Genomic DNA, 22,564 nt, shown 5'->3' with positions numbered 1-22,564 from the left:
TCTAGTTGCTCCGTTTGCCTGGGCATGGAGCCAGAGCTGGGGGCTGGAGGTACTTCTTCCTCCTCAGCCTGTCTGGACATGGAGCCAGGGCTGGGGCCGGGAGGCATACTAGGACATTCCTCAGCGTTCGGAAGCAGATAAGAAGGCCCCGGCTGCGGTGAAAGCGGGCGAGACACAACACAGTGTTCCTTGAACCAGTATGAGATGTTCAGTAAGAAAAGTCACGCTACCTCTCTGGTGAGGCAGGGAAAATATGTTGCAGACTCCATCAGTTGGCCCCCAAGCTTTTGGATAAAAGGGACCGGTTCTGTGGAGAGAGGTTTTTCTGCAGCCCGGAAGGGGCATGGTTTCACATACTGCCTGCATCTCGCAGATGGGTTTTTGCTTGTTTGCACGGCCCGGTTTCTGGCATTCCATGGCCCGATGCCGGTTTTCGGACCACCAGGGGTTGGGGACTCCTGAGTTAAAAAATTCCCACTGGCGGGATCAAGGAAGAGAGTCTTCTCTGCCATTGCTCCCGCCCTTTAGAATATCCTCCCCCCAGAGGTGAGTTTGGCCTCCGTTCTCATAGCCTTTTGAAATAATTTGAAGGCCTGGCTCTGCCAAGTTACATGCATGCTACATTGAGGTTGGTTAGCGCCTTGACGTCCCCCTCCCCCCTTTTAAATGCCTTTTACTGGTTTTTTACACATATTTACGTGGTTTTTATCTTTCTATGTTTTTAATCGTGCATCATGTAATGTCATTTTGAGACTGAAATATTTGATAAACAAAATAAAAATAAAATAAATCCTTTTGCAAAAAGTTATTTTGCAGAAGCGGGTTACAGCCAAATACATATTATTGAATGGGACTGAATGCTACGCTGGCTCTAAAACGTTCTTGAGCACATGATCCCATTATGATTTTTAATCAAAGCATTGATGTAAAAAGCAATAAGAGAGCTGAAGCATCCAGAAGACAAAACTCTGATTACAATAATGTTCTTTGAGTTTCTTTCCTCCTCTCTCTTTTTCTCCTTTTCTACCTGCTCATCTTCCTGTATGCCTCTTGAAAAACAGGGATAGGGATCCATACACGGACTTACATGCTTAAGATGATCCCATTTGTACAGTATTACACTTTCAGTATTCTCTCTCTCTCTCTCTCTTTGTTATTTGATTATGTTTTACTCCAATTTCTCAGCCAGAAAGAAGGTCCTGCTCTGGCAGACTCTTTCATAGAAGACTCTCTTCCCCATAGACGAGCAAAGGAAAGACTCTCTGCAATGTCAGAGAAACTCTCCCGCAGGCTGAATGAATTGGATGCGGTAAGTTGATGCCAACAATTCTTGGGATTGTGCTAACCAAACAGGCAACGTGACTGAAGCTAAGCAGATAGAGATGAGCCAATTGAGGATCCTGAAATCATACTCTTAAGCTTTGTTAAATCCTAAAGTACAAGCAAGTAAATGTAAAGTACTCTTGACAAGAATAACTTTCATTTCACTTCAAACTGACTCTTGATCTGTCCTTCTTTGATTGACTACCAGGGTTCCCTGAGTTTGCTGCTGTAAGTGCCTTTCACCCAAGGCTGACTAACTAGCTAACTGGGGATGGTTAACCTTTTTGATGCCAAGTGCCCAAAGCGGGCACGCGAATGCACACACGGGTGCCCGGATCCCCAAAATGCAATGTGAACACACACACCCGCACATGCAGCTTGCCCCTGCACATGACTGTGCATCCCCATGCATGCCCCCCCATGCCCGCCCACGCATGCGCCCCAGGCCCCAGTTTTGGCTTCCAGATTGGTGCAGGAGGCTTTCCAGGGCCAAAATGGGTGTGGACAAACCCCCCTCCCCCCAAATACAATGTGAGCATCCCCCACACATGCGCCCTTCCCTCCCGCACATGTGTGGCAGAAACTTGGAAGACCAGCTGGCCAGCGGGAGGTGCACACACATGCGTGGTGACGGCTGGTGTGCTAGGTGACATGGCTCCGCGTGCCACTTTGGGCACACGTGCCATAGGTTCGCCATCACGGAGCTAGCCCATTGACACCTGCATTGTTTGGAAGGGGGAAAAATGCCTATTGAAACAGGTTGATTGAAAGCACACCTCAAAATATGTCATATGTTTTGTTTTGTTTTGTTTTTCTTGGATTGGATTGCAAATTGATTTGAAACTTAGCCTGTTGTGGGATTCATGGTCAGCAGAGGGACTTGAGCCAACAGGAAAGAGTTAGGTTCTCTCTTGCTTGAAGAGTCAGGGCTTCCTTCTAGGGAAGGATTCTCCCCCACCCCCCTTTGTTCCGGACTCTAGAGCAGAATCTGTATTCTTGAGTCCCCATATTTCTTCACATCCCCATCTGTCCTCCTCAGATTAAGTACCTGAGGTATAACCTAAGAAGCCACCCACTGCAACCTCTGAGCCCAAGCAAGTGATTGAAGTATGGTAGCTCATTAGTACAGCAGAATATTGGATTAGCAGGCAAGGAGTTGTCTTCCATTGAAGCTGGACTTTTCTAGTTTCCATAATTCCTACCACTTACCACCAACTACTTACCACTGAACATATCTGGAATAGCATAGACATTTTCCTTACTGTGCTGTATCAGGCATTTTTTCTCTCTGTTCAACCGTCTGTTTTGTTATTTCTTCACCTGATCTGAAAATGTCCAGCTTCACACCCAGGAGCAACATCTAGCCAGATGGTTGTATTTAGTAAAGAAAAATAGTTATGAAAACTTCGTAAAATTATGGAATTCACCCAACCCAAATTATGGAACCATTATGGATTCTGCTTGGTAGTAGGAATCCCTACGTTCTCCCTCCCTTTTGCAGATTGTCTTAAGTTTGTAGTGCCTCTCTCAATTTGAAGTCAGGAAAGTGAATGGCATATTATAGGGTTTACATTTTTACATGTATAAAATATTTTTTCCTATTGGCTGGTGATGTAGCAGAGATCTCAGTTCCCTAGTATCTACAAACACTTGAAACAAAGAAGTAATATTTCTGTTATATATTTATTTTTATGCAAAATGGCTCTTTTGCTCACTTGATGGTGTACTGGTTAGAATGCAGTATTGCAGGCTAATTCTGCTGACTGCCAGGAATTCGATCTTCACTGACTCATAGTTGACTCAGCCTTCCATCCCTCCGAGGTTGGTACAATGAGAATCCAGATTGTTAGGGGCAATATGCTGACTCTGTAAATTATTTAGAGAGGGCTGTAAAGCACTAAGTCAGTCAGCTGAATTGAACTGTATTCAGAATGCTCCTTGCTAAATTCTATTGTGCTTCCTGTTTTGAAAGGAAATTTAAGGGTATAAAATGTTTATAAGAATCATATTATTAGCCAGTGCTGAAAAAGTTCTGGATTTAGGCCTGACTTACACATACAATAGAAGGAGATATTCAGGTCCTGCTTTTTTATTTGTTTTATTTTTTATTTGATCATATTTATATACCGCCCTATCTCCCGAAGGACTCAGGGCGGTTTACAGGCACTTAAAAACACATAAATACAATATAAAAGCAATTAAAAAACTTATTCTAAAAGCCCGATAATTAAAAAATATAGACATAAAACCCAATTTAAAACCCATAAATTTAAAATCTAACTCAGTCCTGCGCAATTAAATAAGTATGTTTTAAGCCCGCGGCGGAAGGTCCGAAGGTCCGAAAGCTGACGAAGTCCGGGGGGTAGTTCGTTCCAGAGGGTGGGAGCCCCCACAGAGAAGGCCCTTCCCCTGGGCGTCGCCAGACGACATTGCCTCGCTGACGGCACCCTGAGGAGTCCCTCTCTATGAGAGCGCACGGGTCGGTGAGAGGTATTCGGTAGCAGTAGGCGGTCCCGTAAATAACCCAGCCCTATGCCATGGAGCGATTTAAAGGTGGTCACCAAAACCTTGAAGCGCACCCGGAAGGCCACAGGTAGCCAGTGCAGTCTGCGCAGGATAGGTGTTATGCGGGAGCCACGGGGGGCTCCATCTATCACCCGCGCAGCCGCATTCTGGACTAACTGCAGCCTCCGGATGCCCTTCAAGGGGAGCCCCATGTAGAGAGCATTGCAGTAATCCAGGCGAGACGTCACGAGTGCGTGAGTGACCGTGCATAGGGCATCCCGATCCAGAAAGGGGCGCAACTGGCGTACCAGGCGAACCTGGTAGAACGCTCTCCTGGAGACGGCCGTCAAATGATCTTCTAGAGACAGCCGTTCATCCAGGAGGACGCCTAAGTTGCGGACCCTCTCCATCGGGGCCAATGACTCGCCACCGATGGTCAGCCGCGGATTTAGCTGACTGTACCGGGATGCCAGCATCCACAGCCACTCTGTCTTGGAGGGATTGAGCTTGAGCCTGTTTCTCCCCATCCAGACCCGTACGGCCTCCAGACACCGGGACAGCACTTCGATAGCTTCGTTGGGGTGGTCCGGTGTGGAAAAGTACAGCTGGGTGTCATCCGCATACAGCTGGTACTTCACACCAAAACCACTGATGATCTCACCCAGCGGCTTCATGTAGATGTTAAACAGAAGGGGCGAGGATCGACCCCGCGGCACCCCACAAGTGAGGCGCCCGGGCCGACCTCTGCCCCCTGTCAACACCGACTGCGACCGGTCGGAGAGATAGGAGGAGAACCACCGATAAACGGTGCCTCCCACTCCCAATCCCTCCAATCGGCGCAGCAGGATACCATGGTCGATGGTATCGAAAGCCGCTGAGAGGTCTAATAGGACCAGGGCAGAGGAACAACCCCTATCCCTGGCCCTCCAGAGATCATCCACCAACGCGACCAAAGCCGTCTCCGTGCTGTAACCGGGCCGGAAACCGGACTGGAACGGGTCTAGATAGACAGTTTCATCCAGGTGCAAGGGAAACTGATATGCCACCATACCCTCTAGAACCTTCGCCGCGAAGCGAAGGTTGGAGACCGGACGATAATTACCTAAAACAGCCGGATCCAGGGAAGGCTTCTTAAGGAGGGGCCTCACCACCGCCTCTTTCAAGGCGGCCGGAAAGACACCCTCCACCAAAGAAGCAGTCGAATCGCCTGAGCCAGCCTCGTGTCACCTCCTGAGTGGCCAGCACCAGCCAGGAGGGGCACGGGTCCAGTAAACACGTGGTGGCATTCAACCTACCCAACAACCTGTCCATGTCCTCGGGAGCCACAGGGTCAAACTCATCCCAAACAATGTCACCAAGACCACCCTCGAGCGTCTCACCTGAGTCACCGCAATTTTGGTCCAACCCGTCCCGAAGCTGAACGATTTTATCGTATAGATAACCGTTAAACTCCTCAGCACGTCCCTGCAGCGGGTCATCCCGCTCCCCCTGGTGAAGGAGGGAACGAGTCACCCGAAACAGGGCGGCTGGGCGGTTATCTGCCGACGCAATGAGGGAGGAGGCGTAGCAACGCCTCGCTTCCCTCATTGCCACTAGGTAAGTCCTAGTATATGGGCTTGATTAAATACAACACATGGCTTCATACTTTTAAGTTTGAATTCACATTTCTAAACATCAATTTTCTGCAAAAGAAAAAAAAAACCTGCATGTGAAAATTGGAACAATGAGGAATAGACTAAATAAACCGTGGATACTAGTTTCTTACTTGAAGGGATTTTTCACTTTAGGAAGCATAAATAATACACAGAACCCTTTGCTGTGGTCTTTAATAGTGCAATAGAGTAATAGTACTACTAAGGGTTCTTTAATAGTACCTCTTGGCACCATAGAGTTCTATCAGCCATTCCTTTGCTTGTGCAGATTCGGCCTACAGCTGGTGGCATAAAGTGGTAACGTAGAGTGTTTGAAGTAAATATTAGACTTTGTGTACTTAATTATTTTTCTTGATTAAAAGCAAATGTTTTGTATGTAAAATCATGGAAGATTAATTTGAAATCAACTCTGAATAGATAAAGCAATTAAAAAAAACCAATTACAGATGTTAAAGCATGCTTTGGGTGAACAAAGTCAAGACGAGTTGTCGGCTGACGAGGATACCCTGTCTCAGCACAGTGACAGTATCATGGACTATCGCCAAATCAAACAACAATCAGGTAATATTCTGAAATTCATTAATGAACGGATTGCATTGTTCTATGTTGGGACATATAATTTCCATCAGGAATGGAAAATAGGTATATACCTGCCTTTCATTTAGCATCTTTTTTTGACCTGATCCCCTCCTTATCTATCAGGGCTACAACTTCCATAATTCCTGTCGACCATGCTAGCTAAGACTTCTGAGAATTGTCATAGTAACACTTTCTAGATCTAGAAAGTCCTGGATTGAAGAGATTTCTTTGTATGATAGATGTCACAGTAGCTAAACCAAGGGATTTAAGCACTGTTGGGAACAGTGCTAACTCAAAAGTTTAAAAACAATAACTTTACAAAGAGCCTGAATCTAATTGCTAAATGTAAAAAAAAAATGTGTCTCTGATTGTCTGTGGAGATTCTCAGTCATCCAGGTCATAGTTGTCTCTCAAAGGTACTTTTTCCTAAAGATGTATCTGATTGAATGTAATACAGGGCAGCCCATATCGGATCCCAAAGACATGACAGGGCAAGCTTTAGAAACAGACCTTCTGAAATTTATTGAAAGGGCCTTCATGATCCTGTTTTAAAAAAACCTAATTGTGGTAGACCTATCTAAAGTTTGTTTATTTCATAGATATTCGTCGTCCAAGGAAAGCACCCAACAGGCGACGGTCATTTTCTGCTTCCCCGCCACCGTCCAATTATCAACCATCACATGTATCAGATAGTCCTCTCCAGAAAGATGCAGAAGAGCCAGCGCGAAGGGTGCGAATATGTTGGCAAAATGAACAGGATCAAAGGAAGCTAAGAGCAAAGGTAATGGCAGCACGGTTGGAAATGGGGGCAACTAAATAATGCCTTAATGGGTGAATGTATTACTAGATGCTCTCAGCATACATGGAACCTTAGCAGAACCAATATCCCAAAAGTGCTTTTTGAGGAGGCAACTGGACTTCCTTGTTTTTTCTTTGAAGACGTTTCGCTTTTCAACTCTGACAGGATAGTGGGGAATGGAAGGATTTATATTCCTTGCAGACAGCTGGTCATTGCATCCTTTTAGAGGGTCGTTGAAGCACTTGGAGGTTTATCTGTGTCCTCAGGATCACCTGAGTGGTGCTCCTGGTTTCTGTAGTCTGCAATTTTTCCTTTGGAAATCCATTCTTACTCTCACACCATTCAAAGGGTGTTCATCCCAAACTGTATAGCTAAAAGTCTGTAGAGATTCTCAGTCATCCACGTCATGGTTGTCCCAAAGATGCTTTTTCAGGAGGCAACTGGACAAGTTGCCTACTGGAGAAGCACTTTTTGGATAACCATGACCTGGATGACTAAGGATTTCTACAGACTTTTAGCAGTCAATAGAACATGGATGAAAAGAACTTCTGCTTTTCTATTTCAGAGGTTTTATATCGTTCCAAAAAGAAATTGAGTATGACAGTATGCTGCACGTACTTCCTAATGGGTGGGATGGTAGCATTGCATGTTGGCTTGCTAGATGATCTTTAGATATCTGAGATTGTATAAAATAGCATGCACTAACTTGGGGTAAAACTGGCCTGCTTGTGACATAGTTACCAAAATGTTCTGAAGCTGACCAGTATTGTCCTTGCTGTTGGGAGGGAATGTTACGTGGGGCATAGATATGATTAAAACTAGTAACTTGATAAAGCTAGTTTATCACACTAAAAATATCTGATTGACCAAAGCCATGGGGGTTGGCGGTCAATATTTATCTGCCATCTTTGGCAAATGGAACACTACAACTAAGAGTCTGAAGGAAGGAAGGAAATAAAAGAAAAATAGATACATTGTAAATGGCCCAGTCTTGTGGTATGGCATCAAGAAGTCATACAGAGAAGTCAAAGTATAAAATTGACTAGGCTGAAAAATATCCTGGGAAGTATGAATTTGTGTCATCTCAATGGTTGTGGGTGGGCATGAGAAAAATGTTATTTTTCAATGAATGACGGTAGTAGAAGAACCAGAAATAAGTTTGGGGAAAATTGTGGAGTGTTCTGAATGGAAGTGATCCAAAGAGGGAAAATATTTTACTAGGTGACACAAATAGATTAGTTGGAATGAGACAAAGGAGTACATAAAAAAAGTGATCACGCCATTTGGAGGCACAGCAGTGAATGAAACTGATCATTTGTTGTAGAAAAATGGCATTTTGTTTCAACAATGTGGTTTCAGTGTAAGTCTCCACACAGGTACATGGAAGGGGCATGAATCCAGAAGCATGATTAATTGGATTGTTCTAGATGAAAAGCTGAAAGAATTACTGAAAGATACAAAGATGATTAGAGATTCTTAATATAGACTAGACACTTTTGGAAATGCCAGTGGAGAAACTTGGGTAAAAAACAGACACAGAGGAAAAGAAAAATGGCAGAATTAAGAGTACAGGTAGAATGACTGGAGGAAGCGAAAGTGCGAGTCCTCTTATTTGTTTTATTGACTGAATCTCTAGGAGTCCCTACCTGAGGCTCAGGAATCTGCCTATTGAGGGCTGATCTCCTCACTGAGACTGGTCACAGATCATCTCCACTTGAAGAAAAAAAACCATGCTGACAGACAGCCTCCCAGAGTTTCCACAAATTGCGAGAAGGGAGGCATATAAATTTAATAAATAAAAATTAATACATAACTAGGATATTTCTGTTAATATTTAGGATATTGGTTCTTATAACTCCAAGCTTGGTTTGGAACTTTATCTGGACAGCATTTTTTTATTGTGGAGCCATATCCATGTATTTCAAATTGATCTCTTCTCCTACCTTCTAAATTTAGATAGGTAGAAACAGTGAAGGGGTAGCCTTAATATTGGTTAACTTTTATCTTTCGTGAATCATTTTTAATTTATTCAGGTTTTTAGAAGAAATAGAAAGCGGGAGCTTATCTTATTTTCTGGCTCTGAAACTTTCAGACATTAGTTGCTCTTTCTTGTATTAACTGAGTTTTTTGTTCTAGAACTGCAGCTGAATCTGAATACATTAAGTTTCAATAGCCTAGAACCCACATTAAATGGAACTCCTGATTTTTTAAAATATTTAGTTTGCGAACTGCTATTAGAATGATCAAAAGGCATGTTTCATAAATGAATAACTTCTTACAGACAACAATCGGACTTTATTGTCTCTTCTAGCATCTGAGTAAAGCTTATGACGAAGACCTAAGAGCCTACGAAGCTAGTGAAAGACTGGAACTTGCAAAGATAAAAGCAAAGGCTCAGGAAATGGTAAGGTGCAAAAGAAATAGGCCGATAGTTCTGTGCATTTCTTTTTAACTCTCAGTATGGTTTGGAACATTAATATTTGAAGAGCAGCTTTTGCACCACAGATCAACTCTCATATATTTAAATTTTGATGAGGGTTTTCTCCCCACCAGATTTACCCGAGCAGAACTTTAAATACAGGTTATCCTCAATTTACAACCATTTGCTTAGTGACAGTTTGAAGTTACAAGGGCAATGAAAAACAAATGACTTACAATCAGTCGTCTGACTTTGAGCCATCGCAGCACCCCAGTGTTCAGAAGTCAGGCGCTTGGCAACTGGCATTTATTTATGATGGCTGCAGCATCCCAGGGCCATGCGGTCTCCACTTGCGACCTTCTCATCTAGCTTCCAATGAGGAAAAGTCAATGGGGGAAGTTGGATTTGCTTAACGACACCCTGACTCACTTAACAACAGCCTTGCTTAGTAACAGAAATTCTGTTCCCAATTGTGGTCGTAAATTGAGGACTACCTGTAGTGGCCACTTTTTGTCTGTCTCGGACAAATCAGACAAATCAGTTTTCCTAAGACTCTTTGAAAGGAGGTCCTGTTTTTTGAAGTATGTGCTTCTCATTGATCGTGTTTTCACCCTGTGTTAAATTCTAGAAAGATCCAGTCATATCAGGATCACTGATGTGACTTGATCATAAATTACTGGAATCAAGATCCATAGAGCCCAGTATGGGTAACTTCTTATCTGTAGTGTTTTTTTTTAAAATAGAAGGATAAAATTTCGGATTTGATTTTTCAGCATACAATGTATTTTCTTTTATACTAACCAGAGCTTATAAAACATTTGCTAGACCAATTCTTGAATACAGCTCGCCTGTCTGGAACCCATACCACATTTCTGACATCAATACAATTGAATGTGTCCAGAAATATTTTACAAGAAGAGTTCTCCACTCCTCTGAATACAACAAAATATCTTATGCCACCAGACTTCAAATCTTGGGTTTAGAAAACTTAGAACTCCGCCGCCTTCAACAGGACCTGTGTTTAACTCATAGAATCATCTATTGCAATGTCCTTCCTGTTGAGGATAACTTCAGCTTCAATCTCAACAATACAAGAGCAAACAATAGATTTAAACTTAATGTTAACTGCTTCAATCTTGTTTGCAGAAAATATGACTTCAGTAACAGAGTTATTAATGCTTGGAACACACTACCAGACTCTGTGGTATCTACTCAAAATCCCCAAAGCTTTAACCAAAAACCGTCTACTGTTGACCTCACCCCATTCCTAAGAGATCTTTAAGGGGTGTGCATAAGAGCACAAACGTGCCTACCGTTCCTGTCCTACTGTTTCCTTTCATTATATCCAATTTATACAGTTATTACATATTTATACTCATATATATGCTTATATATTATATAGTTACTTCATGCTTATGCTTATATATAGAATAGAATAGAATAGAATTTTTTATTGGCCAAGTGTGATTGGACACACAAGGAATTTGTCTTGGTGCATATGCTCTCAGTATGCATAAAAGAAAAGATACGTTCATCAAGGTACAACATTTACAACACAATTGATGGTCAATATATCAATATAAATCATAAGGATTGCCAGCAACAAAGTTACAGTCATACAGTCATAAGTGGAAAGAGATTGGTGATGGGAACGATGAGAAGATTAATAGTAGTGCAGATTTAGTAAATAGTTTGACAGTGTTGAAGGAATTATTTGTTTAGCAGAGTGATGGCCTTCGGGAAAAAACTGTTCTTGTGTCTAGTTGTTCTGGTGTGCAGTGCTCTAAAGCGTCGTTTTGAGAGTAGGAGTTGAAACAGTTTATGTCCTGGATGTGAGGGATCTGTAAATATTTTCATGGCCCTCTTCTTGATTCGTGCAGTATACAGGTCCTCAGTGGAAGGCAGGTTGGTAGCAATTATTTTTTCTATATTCTACTGTTGTGACAAAATAAATAAAATAAAATAAATAAAATACAGATTTTAGTTTTGTAGCTATAAAAATAATCTGTAAGAGCCTAAAAATTCTCACCTATAAAAAGGTGAATTTTTGTAGATGAAATTTTTAGGCCCTTAAAGATTATGGGAAAGACATTCTCCAATCTGTGGAAACTCTAAGCTGATGTGGTTAGTACAGGTAGTCCTCGACTTATGACAATTGAGCCAAAATTTCTGTTGTTAAGTGTTGTGGCTCACCAGCTGCCAGCAGAGCTGGTGGCAGTCTCGGACAATGAGCTTGGGGAAGAACTTGGGCCAGTTCTGGAGTCTGAGGAAGGCTCTAATGGGTGCTCTGCGTCAGACACAGAGATAGAGCCAGGGCCATCCAACATTTCCCACCGGAGAGGCAGCTGCTTTTGGAGGCTGATATGAGTGAGGAGGAAGAACAGCTGGGGCCTGTTCCAGATGTATATATGGACAGAGCAGTTAGGAGAGATGAACAATGGAGGACAAGGAGTTGGCTCGGGAAGCAAAGCACTCGTGGATGCTGAATGCCCCCCCCTCCCCCGGCTGGGAAATAAATAGAAGGAAAGGGGAGTGGTTGTCGTAGGAGACAACGGTTCATATTTCTGAAAATTTTACTCATTGTGTTTCATGCCACAACTTGCCAGAACTTAATTTGCAGCCGTTCATTTGGGGGCTCATGGCCTTGCAATTATCACAAGGAACTGATAAGATCTGTTACTGCAGTTAACTCCTTGAACCCCTCTTTATTTACCTCTTGTGAATTAATTGCATTCACCCACCAAAAAGACTATTGTCTGGACTTTTTGGTGGGTGAATGCAATTAATTCACAAGAGGTAAATAAAGAGGGGTTTTTCTCGACAAGGAGTCTGTTTCTTGCTTCTGCTATAAGGCTGTAAGTGACATTAAGTGAGAAATTCGTTAAGTGAGTTTTGCCTCCTTTTACGACTTTTCTTGTCGTATTTGCTAACTGAATCACTTGCAGTTGTTTAACTAGTTAAGTGAATCGGGCTTCCCCATTGACTTTGCTTGTCAAAGGGTTGCAAAAGGTGATTGCATGACCCCAGGACACTGCAACTGTCATTAATATGAACCAGTTGCCAAGCATCGAAATTTTGATCATGTGACGATAGGTATGCTGCAAAGGACGTAACTGTGAAAAACGGTCGTGTCACTTTTTTCAGTGCCATTGTAACTTGGAATGGTCATTAAATGAACTGTTGTAAAGTGAGGACTACCTGTAATAGATTCTCTCTGTGATCAGAGTCAGAGAAACAGTCCCTTTTAGACTGTAGCTGGAGATGTAGTATTATTTTCTGAGGTAAAATGCCACTTGGACAGTTACCAGTTACCTGATTTAATATGGAAATAAGACACTGTTCATTTTAGATAGAAATATACCACAGATATGATGACAATATAGATTTTTTTAAAGTTGTATGTTTGGATTGAAGTATCACTTCCAAAGATTGAGGAAGCAAGATGGCGAGCTCTCCCCTTCAGTGTGTGTCCAAGAGAAGCCATTCTGGAAAACTCTGATGGGAAACCAATACAGTAGTCTTTGTCCTGTGTGAGGTTGAAGATGTTGACCTCTTTGGCTCCAAACCAGATACTTGTAAATGGGGGAATAACATGTTCTGTACCTGGGAGACCAAGATGTGCTTTTGCTTAGTGTGAAGAGAGGCCTTTTTGCCTTTTAGGATTATATTTTAAGGCTTTCCTCTTAAAGACAGGTAATCATATTAACCAGCCATTAGAGAGCTTAAATGTCTGATGTACAGAAAATCATCAGCCTCTGCACTATGGGTTTGCCTCTTTCTGTATGAATCGTGAGCTGTCATTAGGATCTGCCTGCACTAGAATAACGAGTGATCCAGTAACTCTTTGTTCTATGTGTGTTTGCATCCAGGAACAAAAATTCAAAGAGAACATACTTAAAGGAACTCCAAGAATCTCACATGCAGCAAAGATTTATTCTCGAAAAAATATACCTCGGCATTCCAAACTCAACCAGAGGATTTCAAGAGGAGGGTTCGCAAAGCCAAAAAAAGCAGCTCCAAGTAAGAACTGAACCTTTCTTGGTAGAGAGCCTGGCAGCCTCTGAAAGCATGTTCTTTCAGTGCATGGGCCAAGATCACTGGCATTTTAGCAGCATATAGCTGTGAAAAGAACATTTTTCTGATTGCCTCCATATGTCTTAAACCTGGGCAAAGGGAGCAGAGAATTTAGGGAGCCTTTTATCCAGCAATTTCTTCAAGGTCATGAGGAAGGCTGGGTTACCATGGCTGCAATTCTTTATTAGTCCTCTTTAAGTCTGTCACTTGATTGGTATATCAATCTTACAGATCAGTGCCTCTCCAAGCAGAGCATTCCAACAACATTTTCTTTCTTTCTTTCTTTCTTTCTTTCTTTCTTTCTTTCTTTCTTTCTTTCTTTCTTTCTTTCTTTCTTTCTTTCTTTCTTTCTTTCCTTCCTTCCTTCCTTCCTTCCTTCCTTCCTTCCTTCCTTCCTTCCTTCCTTCCTTTTCCTTCCCTGCCTCCCGTCCCCTTGACCCAGATAGAAAAGTAACCATGAATGCTGTCAAGCTATATATAATTATGTGTGGGTAATTCAAGAAGAGGAGCAGCCAAAACATTTCAAGCTTAAAAATAATCTATTCTACCTCCTTTGATTTCAAAATGTTTTGATTCTACAAAAGACCATAAGGGTGCCCCCTAATGGTTCTTTCCTTAATGCTTTATTCTGAACCAGTATCTGAAGTGCAAAAAACTCCACTCTGAGTAACTTCAGATTTGTTCATCGGTATGCAATATTGTTTACTAATAAGTTATGACAGCTGTTATATTGGACTGCTGTGCTTGTTTTGATATAGGCTAAGACAGGGAATATTAACAATGATCATGCTAATTAAATATTTCTGTGTGTTTAGTGATGTTAACTGTGGAGCAAAACTATGGATAAGAGAGTCTAAGATAAAGCATTTGGCCTATCCACCGCTTAGCAGAAAAGTCACATTTCTTTTTTCAAGCACTGATTTCTTCCATACAAATATAACAAAAATGTTAGTTCAAACACAGTCAAATATCTCATCTGGAGTTGTGGTTTCAAAGAAGAAGAATCTGCATCCGCAAGAATTACATACCGTATATACTCGAGTATAAGCCGATCCGAATATAAGCCGAGGCACCTAATTTTACCACAAAAACTGGGAAAAACTATTGACTCGAGTATAAGCCGAGGGTGGGAAATGAGGCAGCTACTGGTCAATGTAAAAAATAAAGATAGAGCCAAGTAAAATAACATGAATATTTATTTGAACGAAAAACAATAAAAGTGCAAAAGGGGGAAGGAGGATTCCCAGCTTTAGAAAATTTAGAACTACGCCGCCTTTGGTATGACCTGAGCATAGCTCATAAAATTATCTGCTACAATGTACTTCCTATCAATGACTACTTCAGCTTCAACCACAACAATACACGAGAACACAATAGATTCAAACTTAAAGTGAACCTCCAATCTAGATTGCAGAAAATGTGACTTCAGTAACAGAGTTGTTAATGCCTGAATGTGCTACCTGACTCTGTGGTCTCTTCCCAAAATCCCCAAAGCCTTAACCAAAGACTATCTAGTATTGACCTCACCCCATTCCTAAGAGGTCTGTAAGGCGTGCATAAGAGCACCAGCGTGCCTACCGTCCCTGTCCTAATGTTCCCTTTAGTTGTATTCCTTTTATGTATTCAATTCATGCTTATATTTATATAATTATTTAATATGTATTTGACAAAATAAATGAATGAATGAATGAATGAATAGAATAGAATAGAATAGAATTTTTATTGGCTAAGTGTGATTGGACACACAAGGAATGAATGAATGAATGAATGAGTGAGTGAGTTACTTCAACAACATTGTCTCACAGAAATTGACAATACAACTGCAAGCATGAAAATGAGTCCTCCTTTAGCTTCCAAGGGACCAGGGTGCCTCTGAAGGTCAGTGCTCTAAGCACTAAGAACCCAGCACAAATCTAAGCCTGTATGCACACCAATAGTGAAAATACCCTGCACAGTGTCTCTTGGCAGAGAAGGTTAATTTTCATAGGCGTTGGGGTGGCTCTTTTTTTTTTTGGCAGGGCAATAAGGGTCTCTAATATCATTAAACCCAAGTGTGAGGAAAAGACAGCAGCTAAAATGTTAAGGCCAGTTGTGTGACCTTCTCCAATACAGTTGGCCTGGCTGTTTGCCAAAACTTAAAACACCCTCCATCCCCCTCCCTGCTAAAGCTTCTTTCTTAAAACAATTGTGGTCTTTGCCTTTCATTGTGCCAATCGACTTTAGAAGTCTGTGTGTGTGTGTGTGTGTGTGTGTGTGTGTGAGAGAGAGAGAGAGAGAGAGAGAGGGAGGGAGGGAGGGAGTGCAAAAGGGGGAAGGAGGATTCCCAGCTCTAAACAAAGGGAAATCCCGGAATGCCAGCGCGAAAGGCGGTGCTCACGTTCCTCCTCCCTTGCTCAAAAGCCCCAACATGATATTGGAATTGGATGCCATTATATACCTGCTGAGGGGATAATTTGAATAACTTGAAAGATATAAAAGCTCTAAACATATTTGTTTAAAAATCTAAAATCTATACTTAAAATAAATGAATATAAAGTAATAAAGTTCTTTAAAGTTGTAATTCACTTTGCTGCTGAAAAAGAAAAGAAGCTTAACACCTTAAATGGTATTTATTAACTGAAATATCATCAAATCAAATATATAATGAGGTATATTATAATGACCTTTGTTTTCAGAAAGAAGCATGATGGAAGTTTTTCAATAAAGGGGGAAATATAGAAAAAACTTAGTGTCATGCTCATATATCATCTTTACAGATGTTGTTAACACTATACTATGGCAGCATATGATGGTACAATGTTTCAATCAATTTCAGGATGAAAAACTCATCAATGAGGAGGAGGAGTATAATTTATTAACCTTGTATGATATCAGTTTCTCAAGGACTCTAGAAGGACCCGAGGAAGAAATCTCTGCCCCTCCCCACTTTCCCTTTCCAACCCAGCCTTCCAAGGGGACCTTTGAGGGAGAAATCTCTGCCCCCTCCCCACTTTCCCTTTCCAAGGCAGCCTTCCAAGAGGACCTCTCGAAAAGAGCGAAAGCTTTCTCCTGGCCGTTTTACCACCACCACACCCTCCACGCTGGCCATCCTAGGCTGGGTTAGAAACAAGGAGGGGGAAGTTCAAGGACCACATCGATGGCACGAGCTCAGATTGCCGGCTGGGGATGATGGGCGCTGCAGTGCGATCTCGGGAGAGACTAGGGGGGAAGAAAGAATGACTGTTTCCCCACACCCTAGGATTGGGGAAAACATTGACCCCCCCCTTAGTTGCGGGAGAAGGGTTGCGCTTCAAAGCGGTCGCCTCCATCCATCAATCCATCCTTCCTTCCTTACTTCCATCCATCCATCCATCCTTTTTTTCCCAGCGGCGGTGCGTGTGTGTGACATGCAAGCAAGGCGTCTCACGGGCGTGTGTGTGTGTTTGTGGTGGGGTCTCGTCCCAGCCACCCACCCACTCGCTCCCTTTCCCTCTTGGGCGTGGGCTGTTCCCGTTCGCCCTGGCCTCCGTCCTCCGATCTCCTGCGCTGGGAGGCGGCGGCGAGCCAGCGGCAACCGGGCACCGCGGACTTTGGCAAGGAGGAAGGTGGGAGAAGCGGAGCTGCCGGCTGTGGGGGTTGAGGCGTGCAAGAGGAGTGGCGTGGAAAGGCCTTTTTGTGTGTGTGTGCGCGCCTGTGTGCCTAGGGAGGAAGCGGAGCTGCCGGCTGTGTGGGGGTTGAGGCGTGCAAGAGGCGCCTCCTCCTCTTCCTCCACGCTCGCTCCTCTTGCCGCCCCTCAACCCCACCATCCCCACCCTCTCCAGCGTGAAGGTCACCTCCTCCCTCTTCCAGGCGGCGGCTCGGCTCCGGCTCGGCGGGCGCCACAGCCGGCAGCTCCGCTTCCTCCACGGTCCCAGTCCAGCGAGCGGTGGCGACATGCGGCGCGCTCCGCTTTCACCGTTCGGCTGGATTGGGACCGGCTTAACAGGTCGCGGCGGGCGGGGAGCCGCCAGCCTTCTCGGCCGGCGCTTTCACCGTTGAAACCCTCCTCCCTCAGCCGAGAAGGCTGGCGGCTCCCGCCCGCGCGGACCAAGCGGTCCCAATCAGCGAGCGGTGGCGGGCGGCGCTCGGCATGTCGCCACCGCTCGCTGACTGGGACGTGGGAGGAAGCGAGCTGCCGGCTGTGGCGCCCGCTGAGCCGGAGCCGAGCCGCCGCCTGGAAGAGGGAGGAGGTGACCTTCTGCGGAGAGGGTGGGTGATGGTGGGGTTGAGGCGTGCAAGAGGCGGCGTGGAGGAAGAGGAGGAGGCGCGCCTCTTGCACGCCTCAACCCCCACACAGCCGGCAGCTCCGCTTCCTCCCTAGGGCACACAGGCGCGCACACACACAAAAAGGCCTTTCCACGCCACCTCTTGCACGCCTCAACCCCCACAGCCGGCAGCTCCGCTTCCTCCCACCTTCCTCCTTGCCAAAGTCCGCGGTGCCCGGTTCGCTGGCTCGCCGCCGCCTCCCAGCGCAGGAGATCGGAGGACGGAGGCCAGGGCGAACGGGAACACTGCACCACCAGGGCTTCCCCGCGCCAATGCACAGCCCGCCAAGTTTGCGCCGTCCGCCCACCAGACACGGGAATGGGGGCCGGCCTGGGGGCGACAAATCCCGCGAGACCTCGGCGGGCCCGCTCCCCGTCCCTCCCATGGGAGTCCGTTCGGTACCCCCTCCTGTGCGGGGTTCCCGAAGACGTAGACTCGAGTATAAGCCGAGGGGACGTTTTTCAGCACAAAAAACGTGCTGAAAAACTCGGCTTATACTCGAGTATATACGGTAAATGCAGTAAAAATCATTAGATATTAGATAAGAGTTTTCAAAAGTCAGTTCACAGAATCAAACAGGATTAATGCCCTGAAATTCAACACCAAAGTGACATGTTTGGCTGTTGGGTTTACAAACTGAATCATGCGTAAGCCATGGTTTATAAGCAAACCGCTTTTTTGCAAGTATTGTTTAGTGTGATGTGGGAACCAATTAATGAGCTGCCGTGCATTTTAGCTGGCCTTCAGTGCTGAACAGCTTGTCCTCTTTGTCAGTTTTATTGGGCTCAATAATATCACCTTCGCCTGCAGAGGTTCCTAAAATTATTTTTCTTGGTTCAGGATTAGAAGGTCTTTTTAAATCCAAGTATATCTCATTATTACTGTCTGGGGAAAATATGGGCATAAATTCACCAGGAGTAGCTATTTCTCATTAGAATTGAGACTGGTGAAGCAAGGATAATTCTCAATTGTAATTATAGAGCTGACCAATATCGTTCTTATGAAGAGCTAGAACAGAATATAAAAATCTTTTTAAAAATAAAAATAATTTAGGAGCTGCTCATTTCTCTTCAGTGGAATCTGTTATAATGCTGATGGTTTCCTTGTTGAAAGACTTGAAAGTTAGAAGCAGAGCATCATGGAGAAAATCTACGTGATCGCTAAGATTCAACATGTCTTGATGGCACATGATCATTTCTCTGCTCTCCAAACATATCTATGTGATAAATATATGAACCAGTTAGGTCTTGTGTAGGGGTGTCCAACCTTGGCAACTTTAAGATCTGTGGACTTCAATTCCAGAATTTCCCAGACATTCATGTTGAGTTGAAGTCCATAAGTCTTAAAGTTGCCAAGGTTGGACAATACTGGTCTATTGGAAAATGGGAGACTGAGCTCGTTCCACCTTAGCCATGAAAACTGGCTGGGCCAGTCCCTCTCTCTCAGCCCATCTCACCTGACAGGGGTGGTGGTTGTGGGGAAAATAAAGGAGGAAGCTTTGTTGGATATGTTCACCACCAAGGTGGACTACAAATAAATAATATTTTTCCATCCCTTTTTAATCTAGTTATAGCTCCTACCCCAAAGTAAGTAGTCCTGTTTAGATGTGTTCACACACAATCTACGGTTTATAAGTAAGAAGTAAGAATGTTAAATCAAGTAATGTGATATGCAGTACCATGACCATTAATTAAGTATAAAACAGTAAGCTTAGTCCAGCCTTCCCTAATCATGGTGGTTCCATGATCAGGGAGGGGAGCTGTTTTTAAGGGCAGCTCAAAGCATAAGGCCCACTCTTCAGCTGTTCATTGCTTAAGTCTGTCTCTTTCTTTCAGTGAAAGTCAAAGAGAACGATCTCTTGCCTCTGCTCCTCAAAGATTTTCCTCACATGAACATTTCTCATCCAACAATGAACAAGATGTGGCAACAGCAGCTCTCCCAAATTGAGCAATTCAAATCTCCCAGAGATAGGAACCAGTGGAAACTACAAAATGAAGTGAGTTATCGGCAGGCTCGAGAGAATCACAGCCTTTCAAAAGTGAGGCATAAAAATGTGCCGGCAATGGCTAAAAGATACAAACGTGGGACGAAAGTCTCATGCGCTAACCAGGACTACAGGTAGTCCTCGACTTGCAAAATAGTTTAGTGACTATTCAAAGTTACAATGGCACTGAAAAAAGTGACTTGTGGCCATTTTTTTAATTCTTAATGAACACTGCAGCATCCCCATGGTCACATGATCAAAATTCAGACACTTGGCAATTCTCATATTTGCAGTGTCCTGGGGTCATGTGTAACCTTCTGACAAGCAAAGTCAATGGGGAAGCTGGATTCACTTAATTACTGTGTTACTAACTTAACAGCTGCAGTGACTCACTTAACAACTGAGGCAAGAAAGGTCCTAAAATGGAGCAATGCTCACTTAACAATTGTCTTATTTAGCAGCATAAATTTTGGGCTCAATTTTGGTCATAAGCTGAAGACTGCTTGTACTGCTGGTACTCCCAATTTTGGGGGGGCACATTTTTAAAGGCAATGAATTAGCTTAGGAGCGTCTGAGATTTTTCTTTTTTCTTTTTTAATGTATGTTTTATTAGTACATTGTTTCTTTAAAAAGATAAAAAATTCCATGTCTATCTGAACAGCATGTTGTCTGGGCATAATTAATTTTGAATAAAGGTACAACAATTACCATAATCATGCTAGTAATCCTAATAAACATATCAATATTAATCATAAAATAATAAAACAGTTTGTCCATCTTACTATCTCTTTAAATTCTTTTTAAATTCTAACCTCTGTTTTTGTTAGTTAACCATTGATAAAATATATTCCATGTTAAAAAGTATTCTATTTCTTCCTTTTCTTTTATCTTAAGTGTCTATCCATCTCAGCACATTCTAATGTTTTGTTTTGTTTTTATTACACTTTCATCTGTCGGGACCTCTTCATTTTTCCATTGTTGTGCAAACACTATTCTTGCTGCTGTTACTACATGCAAAATTAAATATGTATTCCCTTTATTATACTGTTCTGATAGTATCCCCAGCAGAAATATTTCTGGTTTCAAATTTATGTGTTGCTTTATCATTTTTTATAACCAGGTACATATTTTAGTCCAATATTTTTTTGCCTTTGGGCATGTCCGCTACATATGATAATATGACCCTAGTATCTGATTACACTTGCAACATTTGGCTGATAAAGTTTTCAAACATCTTTGCTAGCCTCGCTTGTGGTAAATTCCATTTATAAAACATTTTGTATAGATTTTCCTTATAGGCTGTTGACATTGTTAATTTACAGTTTCTATCCCACAATTTCTGCCATTTGTCTAGTTCTATTGGATAACCAAAGTTTTTAGCCCATCATATCATTGTTTCTTTCACTTGCTCTTCTTCCATTTTAATACTCAATAAGTAGCTATAAATTTTTTTAATTAATTTTTTATCTGTCCCTAGTAATATCTGGTCTAGTTCTGTTGGTTCTTCATAAAAACCATACATTCTTGCATCTTTCTCATCTCTTGATTGTATTTGCTCATATGGCCACCATGCTAAACCGATCCCTCGATTAATCAGTTCTTTTTTGGATTTAAGTTCCCTTTTATCATTCAAAATGTCCTTATACCTTACAGGTTTTCCCATATTAATCACATTCGGATGAATCAGTGCCTCCATTATGGAGAGCGAGACTGGTATTTTTATATAGTGCCTTTCTTTAATTTTCCCCCAAACTAGTAGTAATGCATTTCTAACAAGGTGTCTTTGAAAATATTCATATATTTTATTTTTCCTATACCATAAAAAGGCATGCCACTCCAGTTGGAGACCATGTCCCTCCAAAGTTAATGAGATTTTTTCATTCAACCAGAGTCTTATTCTTATAGGCTGATGTCACTTGATCACTTTGTGACATTGAAAAAGGAGCAGTAATGGATTACAAATCCTGATGGAAGCAAAGGGAGTAGTTGAAAGGGGAAAGTGGGGAGAAATAAGAGTGGGTGGTTGTTGGGTGGGAGATAGGAGGAGGAAGGAGTATGAGATGTGTTTGCCACCTTGAGTTACTTATACTACATAATAAGGGTGGGATAAATACATAAAATGCATCTGCCTTCAAATGTGAGTTCAGGCTTTCTGTGAGTAAACCATGATGATTGGGGATGTTGGAAGTTGTAGTCTAGACTGGCATGGAAACTATTCAGCAGGTGTCTCTGAAAGAGAGTAGATCAAGGTGGAGAAATCTTTCTGAGTGCTTCTAAGTTGGTTAATATGCAGAGGGTTGATAAGTGGATGAAAAATAATGATTTAAAAGAAACCTGTGGGGTTCTTGGTGCTCTCTGAGCTTGATTGTTTTCTTGCAAACATTTCATTACCCAGGTAGGTAACATCATCAGTGCTGCATGAATGAAATCTCTATACTTCTTTCAGGTATTGGAAACACTGAAGAAGCACAATCTACTTGTGGATCTTCTTAAGAGAGAGCAGGCTCACAACAGGAGATTGGTATATGTGGAAACAAGCTAATGTATTGATGATAATTTTTAAATGTATTTGTAGGCAGCCTTTCTGATCTGTATCCATGCAAGGCAGTGGAGGAGAAAATATAAGTCCAAGAATAGAACAGTATAATCATATAATATCTATAGTTAATCAATCAATCTTGCTGCACTGGTTGGAGGGATTGGGGGTGGGAGGCACCGTTTATCGGTGGTTCTCCTCCTATCTCTCCGATCGGTCGCAGACGGTGTTGACAGGGGGGCAGAGGTCGGCCCCGAGGCGCCTCACTTGTGGGGTGCCACAGGGGTCGATTCTCTCGCCCCTCCTGTTCAACATCTATATGAAGCCCCTGGGTGAGATCATCAGTGGCTTCGGTGTGAGGTACCAGCTGTACGCTGATGATACTCAGCTGTACTTTTCCACACCGGGC

The 22,564-nt window shown here is 42.9% G+C and overlaps 1 protein-coding gene across 2 annotated transcripts in view; it reads left to right on the top strand.

Annotated features, from left to right (window-relative positions):
• Nucleotides 1-22,564, top strand: part of CEP95 (centrosomal protein 95) — a 49,728-nt gene that overhangs the window by 22,136 nt on the left and 5,028 nt on the right. Inside the window, exons 12-18 of one of the 2 annotated variants that reach the window (XM_058171277.1) lie at nucleotides 1,186-1,309; nucleotides 5,927-6,041; nucleotides 6,659-6,840; nucleotides 9,170-9,262; nucleotides 13,147-13,297; nucleotides 19,471-19,631; nucleotides 22,066-22,140. In XM_058171277.1, coding sequence (XP_058027260.1) covers nucleotides 1,186-1,309; nucleotides 5,927-6,041; nucleotides 6,659-6,840; nucleotides 9,170-9,262; nucleotides 13,147-13,297; nucleotides 19,471-19,631; nucleotides 22,066-22,140 — 901 coding nt within the window. The remainder of the gene's footprint in view (nucleotides 1-1,185; nucleotides 1,310-5,926; nucleotides 6,042-6,658; nucleotides 6,841-9,169; nucleotides 9,263-13,146; nucleotides 13,298-19,470; nucleotides 19,632-22,065; nucleotides 22,141-22,564) is intronic. The other variant, XM_058171278.1, reaches the window with a different exon arrangement.

The sequence above is a fragment of the Ahaetulla prasina genome, chromosome 2, assembly GCF_028640845.1.
Source record: "Ahaetulla prasina isolate Xishuangbanna chromosome 2, ASM2864084v1, whole genome shotgun sequence".
Classification (NCBI taxonomy): Eukaryota; Metazoa; Chordata; class Lepidosauria; order Squamata; family Colubridae; genus Ahaetulla; species Ahaetulla prasina.
This window is presented reverse-complemented; position numbering and strand designations above follow the sequence as displayed.